The sequence below is a fragment of the Leptonotus elevatus genome, chromosome 2 (genome assembly GCF_054856555.1).
Source record: "Leptonotus elevatus isolate MCC_2025b chromosome 2, RoL_Lele_1.0, whole genome shotgun sequence".
Lineage (NCBI taxonomy): Eukaryota > Metazoa > Chordata > Actinopteri > Syngnathiformes > Syngnathidae > Leptonotus > Leptonotus elevatus.
Genome location: NC_141240.1, coordinates 11,590,799 through 11,604,696, shown reverse-complemented (window position 1 = coordinate 11,604,696; position 13,898 = coordinate 11,590,799). Strand labels below are relative to the sequence as shown.

General features: G+C 39.1%; 1 protein-coding gene across 2 annotated transcripts; it reads right to left on the bottom strand.

Moving 5' to 3' along the window:
- Nucleotides 1-363: 363 nt before the first annotated feature.
- spo11 (SPO11 initiator of meiotic double stranded breaks) lies at nucleotides 364-13,898 on the bottom strand. 2 transcript variants are annotated; one of them, XM_086067954.1, is made up of 13 exons: nucleotides 13,752-13,898; nucleotides 13,252-13,362; nucleotides 11,961-12,049; nucleotides 11,753-11,819; nucleotides 11,567-11,675; nucleotides 9,718-9,804; nucleotides 7,877-7,913; nucleotides 7,655-7,764; nucleotides 7,434-7,533; nucleotides 7,114-7,151; nucleotides 5,463-5,539; nucleotides 2,410-2,521; nucleotides 364-909 (listed from the first exon to the last, which is right to left on the bottom strand). In XM_086067954.1, the coding sequence occupies exons 1-13, from the start codon at nucleotides 13,787-13,789 to the stop codon at nucleotides 790-792; spliced, it is 1,095 nt and encodes a 364-aa protein (XP_085924080.1). In that variant the 5' UTR covers nucleotides 13,790-13,898; the 3' UTR covers nucleotides 364-789. The 2 variants fall into 2 exon arrangements, with proteins under 2 accessions (XP_085924080.1, XP_085924079.1); XM_086067953.1 differs by having other exon boundaries at nucleotides 13,709-13,847.

Genomic DNA, 13,898 nt, shown 5'->3' with positions numbered 1-13,898 from the left:
CCCTATTGTGGCCCACTTCCATTTGTTAGCTGAGAACATCCCAGTCCACTTTCATTTAATTGACGGAAAAAGCCATGACCTACTCCTCTCTCATCCAAGACTGACACAAATGGAGAGGATGCTTTAGCCACTAGCATTTAGTCAGCAGCAAGTCAGCTGGCTGTGACGAGCAGAAAGGGGAAGGCTTCTCAAAGACTTACTACAGCTGTATGGTATTGCCAACAAGAAAACAAAAAAAACCATTACATTACTCAGTACTTACTCTAATCCATGGAGGTAAATTGCCTGCAGTTTAGATGCAGAACTCACCATACAATAGTGGACTTCATGAACGAGACAGTCATTTGTCAACTATAATTGTCATTGTGTTTGAAATGACACATTTTAATTTAAATAATTATAATACAATTTCAAATAAAAATACAATGGAAAAGCGATACATGCACTTTCAACATAAGTATAAAAACAAAAATCAGATCTTGAAACTCTGAATAGCTTTTTTTTTGCACTTACAAATGCTAGTACTAACCATCACCTGTCTTTAAATCTTGACAGAACTTTTATCACCTCCAATTTTACTTGGTGCCAAAAATACGACCACACCCACTGATGCTCCCAATCTGATATAGATCATATAATAATAATCTTTTTTTTTGTGATTACCGATGCAAGTGAAATAAACAAGGAATCTTGTTAGTAGAGGTCAAACTAATAATGGGTTAAATACTGGGTGAATTCCAACCAATTTTGTCATTAAGTCTTTTCTACCACTGGGTGGCAGCATTGCGCTCATAACCAGCCACCAAAGCGCAGTTTGTTAGGCAGGTAGATGTTGGTGAGGAAATCTGGACCTATGGCTGCCAGTGACTGAATTTCAGCTTTGAATCTATTCTTCTGCATCAACTTCATCTACAAAAAAAAGAAAGAAAGTAAAACAGGCTTAGAGTAACATGTCAAAGAAGGATAATATACATGTACTCCGTAGTAATTAATGACCAAAAACAAATGATTTTACAAGTTATCCTTAGTTCAATATACAGCAGAGGGTGGCGAATTGGATGAGCATAAAGATGGGGAAAAAACACACACCCTCACCCATAGCAAAGAAGGCCTACTGTACACAACAAAAGGATGTCTATATGGAACTCAAAGTAAAAAGTATAAGCTTTACAAGGACATAATTCAAATTTTCAAGGGTGAGTCCTGGGGTGTATTTGACAAAGGTTTAGTGAGAACCCCTGAAATGTGGGAAACTCTGCATTTTCCATTTCAGAAGCTGAAACCAGAGAAAAAGAGGTAATTTGAGCTCTTGGTCAGTTACCGTAGTAACATGTTCCATGAACCAAACCTGGTCGGATGCAGGGTTTTCACAATGAACATCTAGGTTTTCTCTGTCCCCGCCTCCTTTCACACACACACGACATTCATTTCCTCATTCATAAAGTCCGCTGCGGCGAGTTTTATGCGTAAATACGTCTATAGTCCATAGCGTAAAGTCCACTTTTGTCACAAACATGGCATGTCCTTTTGACAATGACTCTATTGATGAAGGTGCCGCATTATTGCGCAGGGAATTACATATTAATCTCGAGATTGTTATCAGACCGGGCATAGATATGATGGCATTTCCGTAGCTATTTTTTGAATGGTACCATTTCACATCACAGTCTATCTTCTACATGCACAACTTAATCCGTCCTTACATTTGCAACATTACCGGCGCCGTAGTAATGCGCTCACATCACATCATATATTGTGTTTCGCTCTGTTTTTTCTTACAACCGTTTGAATAATGCATTTATATTTCATCTTTAGTCAAGTGCGATTCTCCCCCGCAGGATTGAACCAAAATGAAATGAATTAATGAGTTAGCATTCAACAGGTTTCCCCTGTAATATTATTGTGATTGCAAAGGACAACATTTAAATGTACGCATTGACTCGAGCAGCAACGTTCTCCCACGCCGCCTTCCTCTATGGGGAGCCGCTGCGGTGTTGCGCTTCTTTTTTCCCCCCAAAGACATGTTCAAATTCACCATGTGATCGCATTAAGATATTCAGTTGAAGTGTAAAAAACAACAACGCGGAAGCAGAGCGCGGCTCCAACATCTGCGCTTCCCCGTTGCCACGGTGACTGGAGGAATCGGAGCTCCATTAACGTGGACTTTTTAGTGTAGTGGCAACGCCAGGTGAAATTACTCTGCGTTGATATAACTACCTCAAATCAGCTGGCCTGGAACCGAAAACGCAGAGTTTCCTATCTCAGGGCATGTCAACTCGCTGTTCAGTTAGCCTCGGTGTTTGTTGAACATGCTTTGTAAAATGGACCCCTGATGCGTAGTTTGTCCACCACTTATAGCACACACATGTAACAATAAAACACTGGTTGATCTCTTTTTTTCCCGCTGACCTCTTTTAGCCATTCGGGTTGGTCTGTTACATAGGGCCTTTTGAGGAGGCTGTCAAGTTTGTTTTCATCGGTCTTGGTGAGGGGGATCAGAGCATTCCTGGGAACCTGTAACCTCAAGAATAAAATTAGTGGTTTACCCCTCAAATTCTTTTCAAAGGCGAAAATGAATATGACATGTCACAGTCGGCTAATTAAAAACTCTTCAAAGTAGACAAATCTATGACTTATTTTGTCAAACGATTACTAGCTGAACTGTATTTTACCAAAATCACCACTAGTTGGCAGGATTGCACTCCAGTTGAGCATTCATCTACTTGCATAATTGCATGAATGCAATTTCCAGATAAACTGGTTGCAAGTTGCCACTGAATGTTAGGGCTGGGCAATTCATCAAAAATTTTGATTTCTTGGATTCTCGCGATCATAAAAAACACTATAAATGAAAAAACATGATTAATGTGCAGAACAGTGCAATGTGTGTGTATGCACGTTTCTATGTTGTGAACAAGTTTAACATACAGTTTTGTATTCCATCTTTGCTGAGTGTGCTTTAAACTGTTTACTGACATCCAAGTTGGAATTTACTGTAAACTAAACACACAACAAAAATAATTACATACATTGTATATTTAAATACAATACATACTTGGTTTGAGAGACATTGCAAGTTTTATGCTAGCTTTCAATACAAAAGCCCTTTGAAGGGCTGGTAAGAATTAGCATTAGAACTCACAGGAGGGATTTAACTCCAAATAGCGATTATTCACACACAAATGCTGTACTAACACATACACAGGTAAGATAAAAATACATATGTTCAATCTGTGAAAAATTAGTTATATTAATCAAGTTTAATTGTGACTTTCTTCTACTCTATAAATCTTAATGTAAGTTTGTAACCACACCAGACCGCCCAGAAGAGGCAAAGGTGCTCAGATCAGATATGTCTTTTTTGTTTATTATTGCTTCTTCTTCTTTTCCTTCCGGCTTTTCCCTTCAAGGGTCGCCACAGCAAATCAGTTACCTCCATCTAAGCCTGTCCTCTGCATCCTCTGCTCTCACACCAACTACCTTCATGTCCTCTTTAACTACATCCATAAACCTCCTCTTTGGTCTTCCTTTAGACCGCCTGCCTGGTGTGGAAACTCAGCACCCTTCTGCCAATATACTCACTATATCTCCTCTGGACATGTCCAAACCATCTCAGTCTGGCCTCTCTGACTTTATCTCCAAAGCCTCTAACATGTGCTGTCCCTCTGATGTACTCATTCCTGATTCTATCCATCCTGGTCACTCCCAAAGAGAACCTCAGCATCTTTATCTCTGCCTCCTGTCTTTTCCTCAGTGGCACTGTCTCAAGACCAAACAACATCGCTGGTCTCGCCACAGTTTTATTAACCTTTCCTTTCATTTGAGCTGAAACTCTTCTATCACACATCACACCTGACACTTTTCTCCACCCGTTCCAGCCTGCCTGCACACGCTTCTTCACTTCTTTTCCACACTCTCCATTGCTCTGGACTGTTGACCCTAAATACTTAAACTCCACCACCTTCTTCGTCTCCTCTCCCTGTAACCTCACTCTTCCACTTGGGTCCCTCCCATTTACACACAGATACTCTGACTTGCTACGGCTAACCTTCATTCCCCTCCTTTGCAGAGCAAACCTCCACGCTTTTAGCATCTCCTCCACCTGTTCCCTGCTCTCACTACAGATCGCAATGTCATCTGCAGACATCATAGTCCACGGAGATTCCTGTCTAACCTCATCTGTCATTCTGTCCATTACCATAGCGAACAGAGCTGATCCCTGATGTAGTCCCACGCCTCCACTTTGAACTCCTCCGTCACACCTACAGCACACCTCACCACTGTCTTACAGTCCTCATACATGTCCAGCACCACTTGGACATACTTCTCTGCCACTCCAGACTTCCTCAAACAAAACCACAGTTCCTTTCTCTAGGCACCCTGTCATAAGCTTTCTCCAGATCCACAAAGACACAATGCAGCTCCTTCTGACCTTCTCCGTACTTCTCTATCAATATCCTCAAAGCAAATACCGCATCATCATTTTTTGGCATGAAAGCATTCTGCTGCTCACAAATGTTCACCTCTGCCCTCAGTCTAGCTTCCACTACTCTTTCCCATAGCTTGTGTGGCTCATCGGCTTTATTACTCTGTAGTTGCCACAACTCTGTACGTCTCCTTTGTTCTTAAAAATGGGCACCAGCACTTTTCCTCCATTCCTCAGGCATCTTCACACTAACTAAGATTCAGTTGAACAACCCAGTCAGAAATTCTACTGCTACCTCTCCTAGACACTTCCATACCTCCACAGGTATATCATCAGGAGTCAAGTGCCTTTCCACTCTTCATCCTCTTCAATGCCCTTCTCACTTCATCCTTACTACACTTCATTTTGCTACTTCCTGGTTTAATATTATGTATTATTTTGCTTGTTATTAATTTATTTTCTGGTTGTTCTTTTCAGCCATATTTAAATGAGAGTTTTGGTAACTGAATAAATAGCTGCTAAAAATTGAACTCACCGAATAATTGTGTTTATTAATCATGATTTATTTTTATTTTATTATTGCTATTATTTTAGTATTATTTATTATTTTGCTTGCTATTAATTTATTTTTCTGGTTGTTCTTTTGAGTGATACTTAAAGTTGAGTTTTGGTAATTGAAAAAATTGCACAAAATTTTTTAACTCATGGAATAATCGGGTTTATTAATGATGATTTCAATATCAATATTTCAATAAATAACTGTGATTGTGATTTTTTTTTTACTTAATCGCCCAGCCCTACTGACTCTCCACTTTCAGTTGTTGATTTACATACTTAAAAAAAACACTGCAGGACTACAATAGTTATATTTACCGAACAACGCAACTTTTTTTTAAAAAGCATTTCAAGTAGCCTAAATTAGAATTAAATCTATTAATCTCAGATCCTCCAAACAATAAATTAGTAGAGACAGCAACTGTGACATAAACGAAAACAAATAGTCAGGAGGAAGTAGCAGGTAGAGTTGAGTCCAAACCTCTCGAGGTCCGAGGGGAGGAGGCCTAACCACATGACACTGGGGATAGTCAGGCTTTCGGCCTCAAACGACATGGCCTAACAAAAATGCACAGAAATAAATAAATAAAGCAACATTTTAATTAATAAATAAAGCACAAGCACCTTCAGCAACATGTTATTTTAATGTCAGTTCAGGGCTTAAAGTAAAAAAATTCCTGAGCCTGAACTTTATTCCGGGGATTGATGGTGCAGTGCCCAACGTGCTGATTCGTTGTTCGAGCGACATCAAGCCATTACTATTTGATTCGTTGCCGTGGATGGACTGGGCGTTTGGGAAATTCATGAAATTCCCAATGGCCAGTCCTCCCCAAATGTCAGGTCATCTCTTTCATTATCCATTTATATTATGGATAGTAGAGTATAGCACTGCGGGCTGCAGTCCCCACTAATGCTGCAGCTATCAAATATTTTGGTATTCAAATATCCAACGGAAAATTCTATTGAATAATCAGGTATTTGGATTTTTAAAAAATGTGCTTGGTGAAAGAACAATTATTAATACAGAAGACATTAAAAATATATTTCCACTTACTAATGATCGACCGACTTTCATTTCTAGATCATCAACTTTTTTTTTGTACTTAAATTTAAATTGTATTTAACAGCACATTATTTTTCTCTCAAGAAAGTTCAGGAGATTTTAGACAAATCTCTCCCCATGGATTTTGGAATGAGCTTCCGTTAAATATTAGGCAACCTCCCTCTCTAGCCACTCTTAAAACACATCTTTGTTTGGCGTTTGACTCTGCATGAGACTCATCATTGTTTCAGTGTTTTATGGTGCCTGCTGGATTTTGTTATTAATTTATTGTTATTTTGTTTACTTCCCCACTTCTGTAATTTTATTGACTTATTCATTTACCCACTTACGATATTTATTAACTAACACTGTAGACGCCCTAACTCCTAAGCCTATATAGCTATTCTAATTAGAGGCAATCGGGGCGAAAACGTTAAGAATGTGACGTGTAATGCGCGCTCCCGTTTCCAGGTAGCTGCACTATGCTGACCGTTCCGGCGGACCGACTGCGTTTTTATGTACACATCCCCGGTGCACTGACAATTTGATGGCAGGATATAGAGTAATCTTTAGACCAGCTAGCAGGTCTAAACTGTGGCGCATGTAGTGTAATGCGATTTTGGCGGATTGAGGTGCGAGGAGACAGATTTTGAGCTCCATGGACGTGTGTTGTGGATGTCATTGTATAACAGTGTGCACTGAAACCTCTAAATCACTGTAGAAATCAATTAATTGAACACATAATTATTATTATTATTCGGGCCAAAACCTCAGTCACAATTTGGTAAATTTCATATTTTTTCAAAAATCAATATTTTTGTCCAGTCCACACGTGTGAGTGTCATATTTACAAATTATTGACCAATCTAAAGAGTTGCAAATAGTTTGCTCTCTTTCATGATGCAATGTTAATGGTTGAACAACAAACACGCAGTTTTTGGGCTCTCCTGAAAAGTGACAATTTTGGAGGTACAAGGTTTTGGCCCGATGCCAGCAATATGTTTTTAAAATCACCTCCCTGGCTACAGCACAGCTATGGGTGAGGGGCATGGGGGCTGTATAAGGGCAGGATGGAGCAAATGGCACTCACCATTGATCCATACTTGTAGATACACATGATCTCAATGCCTGGAAAAATCAGAGGCACAACACGGCAATCATCAACATACTAGAGCAATTACACTACGAGATGCTCAACAGAGCTCGGAACAAAGTAAAGCATTACATATGTGTCCTGCCATGCAATAGAAAATAAGTTGAATGTCTGGATGAGATTAGGCCTGCTGGAATGATAGCTGAGAAGATACCCTCAGGCAGCTAACAGGTGCGTTGAGTCGCAGACTGTTTAGTGAGAGGAAATACGTTTACTAGTACGAGATGTAAAATTGGGCTGCACTCGAGCAGATGTACCATGCGGGTCAGCATCCACCAGAGTGAAGACGGGGACATGGAGCACGTCCCAGAGCTTTCTCACCATCAACCTGCTGTTCACATCTGGAAAGCCTTTACCCTTAAACAAAAAAACACACGCACGGTCTAAAAAAAAATGGACAGCTGTGATTTGAGGCAACATTACGATGAGAAGCTTATTATCAATGCCAGGTTGAAGATAAACAGAAACTTTCACATACTGTGATCATGATACACGGAGAAATCTTTGTGCATAAGTCATCGTGAAGAAGTCTCTGAAACGTCGCGTCCTTCTCAACTACTAGGATGAACTTGGCAGATGAAACAATATCTGTGCATGGCTAAGGCAAAAACACAGTCCCTGCAGCCAATTAACACAATCCCCACATGCTCAAGTACAAACATGAACAGTAACAATCTTGAACAAATAAATCAAAGGATACTTCGGATGCCTGCAATGTTTGATGAGACCGCAACAGCCTAAAACAAACAGAACTTTAAAATTAAAGTCTCTTAATATTTCAATATGCACATTTCTGTCTGCCCTAAGCACAGTAATGGTTTGTTTGTGCAATTGTTTGCACCCTGCTTACTATATCCAAGTTCGCATAGAGCGTTGTCAAAAATATCCACTGAAAAGCCACACAAATTGTGTATTGCAGGAAGCAGCAGGAATAAGTAGTAAAAGCAAGCGAGTACAATTTGTGGACATTACCATTGTCAGTCCTCGGACATTAACTATGGAATAGGAGGTCCCACTCATGTCAAGATTAAGATTTGATTTAACCCTTATAAAAATCCAATTGTTTTGACTGTATGCCTAGTTAAATTTAATTTTAGTCTACACCATAGGTGTCAAACGCCGGTCCTGGAGGGCCGCAGTCCTGCAGGTTTTGGAGGTTTCCCTCTTCCAACACAAGCTGATTCCAATCAGCAGGATCATATCAGGCTTATGCAGAGCCTGCTGATGAGCTGATCATATATCAGCTGTGTTGGAGAACGGAAACATCCAAAACCTGCATGACTGCGGGCCTCCAGGACCGGAGTTTGACACCTATGATCTACACATAGGTTCAAAAGACAGTACATGTAAACTCTGGTTTGTTTTCGCAATTGAATAATCTGCTTTACTTTTGATCTACACCTGCCACTGATGTGTTATTTAAGTAGACGTGCGTTGATACATAACAGATTGTTATGAGTCCATCTTCAATGACAAGCTATGGGTGATCTCCACACTTAGACTTAGACATTAGCAGATATCTAATTCGTTTCAGCAATTTTTAAAAGACTGCAACTAATTAATAATCAATTAATCTCTTGATTGGTTTGTCAATTGATAAATAGGATAAAAAATGTTTGAATCACTATCCCTTAATTAATTCATTCACTCCCAGCCATTTTCACTGAAGCAACCCCCTTCGCTCCTGGCTGTTTTACTGGATACTGACTGTTTTTGCACAGCCCACAGAATATTCTGTTCTATTGCTATAAAAACATGGAACCTACAAAAAGAAAGATTAGACTAGAGACTTTTCTATCATCAGGAAAAAAAGTATATCTGTATCTGTTTCCTTTTTGCAGCAATTAGCATTAGAATATAGCTAAATTTCATCATTATTCACAAACCTGTTGAAAACACTGGGGAAAAGAGTTTAGTGCAACATGTTCCTGGTTGATCTCTATACTTTGCAACCTGCTGGCCATTTTTTGTAACTACCATTGCTTTAAGCGACCTCTTCAGGTCAGAGGCTGCGTCAAAGCCTTCTGTATTCTCTAGTATTAAAAAAAAAACACAAAAAAATATAAATACGTTTTAGGGATCATAGCAATATTTAAAATAGAATGTTTTTATACGTTTTTGGGAGTAAATAAGTAAAAAAGTTAGTTAGTCCAAAACATGACAGATTATGGGCAACAATGTTGGTCATTGATTCAACAACAAGGATGACCATGTCTACTTTCATGGAAGATTACAGAAACTGGAGAATATTTACAGTTTAGAAGCTTAAATTCTGAGGATTTTGACAATTTTTTAGTTAAACAATGGCTCTAAATGATTAATCGATTATCAAAAATAATTATTGATTAATTTGATAATTATTTAGTTGTCTATTCATTGATTTTTGCACCTGTAGATATTTCTCTACGGATGAATCTAAAGCAATCCAAGTCCGTCGTTTTTATTTATTTTTTTAAATACTTTTACTTCCATGTGTCATATCTGAAGTGGGCCATATTGAAGAAAGTGGTTCACTTGAACTGTGGAGTGTGAAGAACTTACTGCGGTGCTTGAGTGGCAGTCGATCCTTGTACCATCCTCTTCCAGGTAGCAAAGATCACCTGAGATTAGACCTTTGGACGTGGCCAACTGTTGGTGTCAAAATTGCAACTTTGTTAGTTCAGGCTAACATTAACGTAAACCTGCAATATGTTCTTCATATATTAATTACAGTACTACAACTTCGAGCTGAGCGATATATCAGTATGTTTTTACTACACAACATAGGATGAGGCAATATTGTTTGTACATTACATTTACACATTTTTTCCCCCTTTTGCTCTGCTCAAATGCACAGCAGAGTGGATCTTAGTAAACACTACTTGACAGCCATTCACGTCTTGACAATATGTCGTGTAATATATGAGAAATTAAACAATGTTCTAATGTATATACTTTTTTATCCTAGCATCGCTAATCGGCACGTACTGTACGGTGTTTGTAGACTGGGATACTATTTTTATGCCCAGCGCACGTCTAGCGCAAAGCACAGTCTAACTGTGCAAATTGCTAGAGTTGTTATTCTTTTGGTATTTTTGTAGACAGGCATAGTTATGAAGGGCCATTTGCGCCATTATGGGAGTGAACACAGCTGACTTTCTTCCTGGTAAATGGAAGCCGCCCCTCTTATTCCCTTTAAAATCAGGCTGCGAGAGGCGCACAGTGTTTGACATTACAGAAGGGGAAATAGATTCGCTGGAGACCATGCAAACATACGTATACAGAACAGAATCTGTCTGCCTGTGTGCCTTGATCAAATTCAGCATAATCACGTTACACGTCCTACGCCACAACTTAGACATGATCCAAGCTAGTCTCAGGTCTACTTTTAGTCACCAAAATTCTAATGTGTGTAAAAGATATGCCCTCGGTCCGTCAAAACCCCCAACAAGCCGCAGTGTAGTCTGCCAAATTCCCAAATACGGTGAACTAGACTTGTCCCGGCAGGAAAATCAAGATGTGCCAGTTTTTACACCAAGCGCAAGTGCGTTGTCTATGACAATACTGTTATATGTGAACTTGATAGTCTAAATATGACATTTAATATTACATTTGTGGATTATGAGTTATGCAGCAAAATCCAGCCATTTTATACATCTCAGAGGGCGGCCCTTTTGCCACTTGCTGTTGACTGAAAATGACATAAATGTTGCTCAAAGCTCAGACAGCAATCAATCACAGCTCACCTGTTTTCTGAAGCTGCGCTCTGATTGATTGTTACTTGAGACCTGATCTTCAGTCAACAGCAAGTGGCAAAATGGCCGCCTTCTGATATTTAAAACTGCTGGATTTTGCTGCTTAACTCATATTCCACTAACGCAATATTAACCAAAATACTATATTTAGACTAGTGGGGCTGCATAGAACATGTTATTGTCAAGAAAAAAAATTGGGGTTGACTTCCCCTTTAAAACAATTTACATCAGAAACTTCATCAAATATTAGGATATTGTCTTATGGTTCTTTTTTATTGTTGTAATTCTCATCACTCTGTTACACTAAAAACGTTGCCCAGATAATGGGACTATTTTTATTTTGTTAAACTTCCAATTTATATTTGATGTTCAGAATGTTCATTTTCTGTCTTTACTTGTCCTTTGAAAAAAAAAATGAAAAAAAATCCTGAAAGTGCATGTTTTTTCCCCTCAATCCTTGAGAAAATATCAGGATATACAAATACACTGGTGTATCGTGTATTGTTATTTAGTCAAAAAATATCGGGATATGAATTTTCGATGAACCCTTTCTTAGGTGTAATAAGAGACACCATAAGATGCAATGTGATCAAAGTTTGTGCTGTTGTTACTGTTATACAATAACAAAATTACAAAACATAAACAAACTCACTCACCACCCCTAGAGATCTTCGAGGAACCTTTAGCATGCAGGACACATCATCCACTATTTTGTCGACCACTTTCTGAGAGCCAAACAGTTGTGGATAGTTGTAATAGATGTCTCTGTGGAGAAAGTACAGATAAATAAAAAGCCGGGGATGTGGAGCTGATTAGTAAGAAATGCAAGCTGAAATTCTGACCTTTTTGTGGAATATGTGTTGCTCTGCACGAGAGTGTAAGTGACAGAGAGAATCTTGAGAATCTGGGCTTCAGAGAGGAAAAAACACTCAATTAGCGACAGAAACACTGAATTTCCCAGACAAAAGGAGAATGTCAGTTGTTGGAACACAGTTGTGCGTAAAGAGTAATAAATGGAGGTTAAATACACACGAGTGCAAGTCATCTTACAAAAAGTAGTGGCGGTTTTTGGGCAGTCACTTCTGATCATCCTGACAGCACTTGCTGAACTCATCTGAAGCCCAATGGCACTGTCAAAACTTAAAGAGGGACGAGCAAATGAATGGCACAAAGCTGAAAACATATTGAGTCAAGTACAATAAATAGTGTGGTGCATTCTAATTTACATACTTTTACAAATTTCAAAATCTGCTCTACCACATGTAAGCTATCAAAAATTCCCCACAGCCAGCTGTGAGGAGACCCCCACCCCATGTGCTTTGCTGAACATCTTAGTCACATTAGGCTCTTTGTTGTTTTAATCACTCAGTCATCTTTTGAGCAGCAGGAAGTTATTTCAGCTTCGATCTCTGTGGTCAAAAGTAAAAAAAAATTCCGCTGCTAACACCTGGCTACCCCATATAGTTATTTTTAGGGCTAGACCGATAATCGACCCGGCCGATAATCAGCATTTTATGAATATAGGCATCGGCCTCTTTTTTTGTTTTGATGGCCGATATATTAAAATGTTTTATTTTTGCTCTGATAGGCGCTGTTCTCCGCTGTTTGCTCTGAGCCAGTGGCTGTTGACTCCCTGCAGCATTGGCCCACCCACAGCACCAATTAGCGGCTATTAGCCCGCAAGCTTACCGTTAGCTCGGAGGCTAACCTAATAGCCGTTTTTCAGCGGCTATTTGGGAGTTATCCCGGGGTTAACGTGTGGGTGAATGGTTAGCCCGCGAGCTAACAGTTAGCCGGCAAATTAGCGGCTATTTGGGAGTTAGTGTGCGGAAGCCACATTATAGTTGGCGCAAAAGCTGATGGCAAACAAAAACCCTTTAACAGGTTGCAAATCACAAAAGCTGTTTAATAAACTTGTCCTTGAATGCATTTAAGCAGTCAAGTGCTGGAGTTTTTATTATTATTTTATTACTAAAAATTTTGACACCTACTTTTTTTTTTCTGCAAATGTATATCGGCTTCAAATATCGGTGATCGGCCTTCCTGACTACCGATAATCGTATCGGCCCTGAAAAAAGTATATCGGTCTATCTCGTTATTTTTTAATTATCCTTTGTGCAAAACCTAACAGAGGCAGTTTTTTTCCCCTCTTGAAGGAAATTAAACAATTAGCTGGTCATCTTGTGTGGCCCAAGGTAAATCTTGATTTTTCAGCACAACCTCATTGTGTTATCTTTTCAAGTTCAGCCATCTTACATGTTTTACACACAGTTAATGGTGGGTGCCAGGTACATGATCATCTCATATGTCCATCTGTTCAAATTAAATGAAGTCAAGTCACCTGACATTGTCCCAGCTGGATCTGTTTGGCATCACAAGAACTGGTGCCTCAGACTTCGAGAGGTGAGTCACTAGTTCCAGGATTACATTTTCAATGCTGTTCAAAACCTGCCTGGATATCCAAGAAGAATACATTATTGTCAAGCAAATTTAACAACAAATGTTATGTTTGCATTGAATTATTCACGGTGAAATAAGCTAATGTGAATACTTAAATACCTTTAGTTAAGAAGCATACACATGTATATGGATAGTTTTCATCAAATTACATTATCATACACTTTATATCTAATAATACAGTACCGTAAAACTCACAAAGCATTAAGGTCAGAGAAAGAAGTGAAAAAAATATTAGCACTGTATGTTAGGTTTTGATTTGACACAAAAACAAGCTAGAGACAACATAGCTTACTAGCTAATGCTAACTAGCTAGCCCGATTTTGTATTACAGTACCTACTGTGTATGGACTGGTAGTATGAGTTTTAAAAAAACAAACATACAAACTATTTTCTTCATTTCCACGCTGGTGGTCAGTCATGATTTTGCAGCTAGTGTACAACAAGTGTAGCCAAAGTTGTCCCTTGAAAATGTAGTACTCCAATTTCCCGCCTCAGAGCAAGCAGAACAGAGAGTCGCAAAGTTAGCCC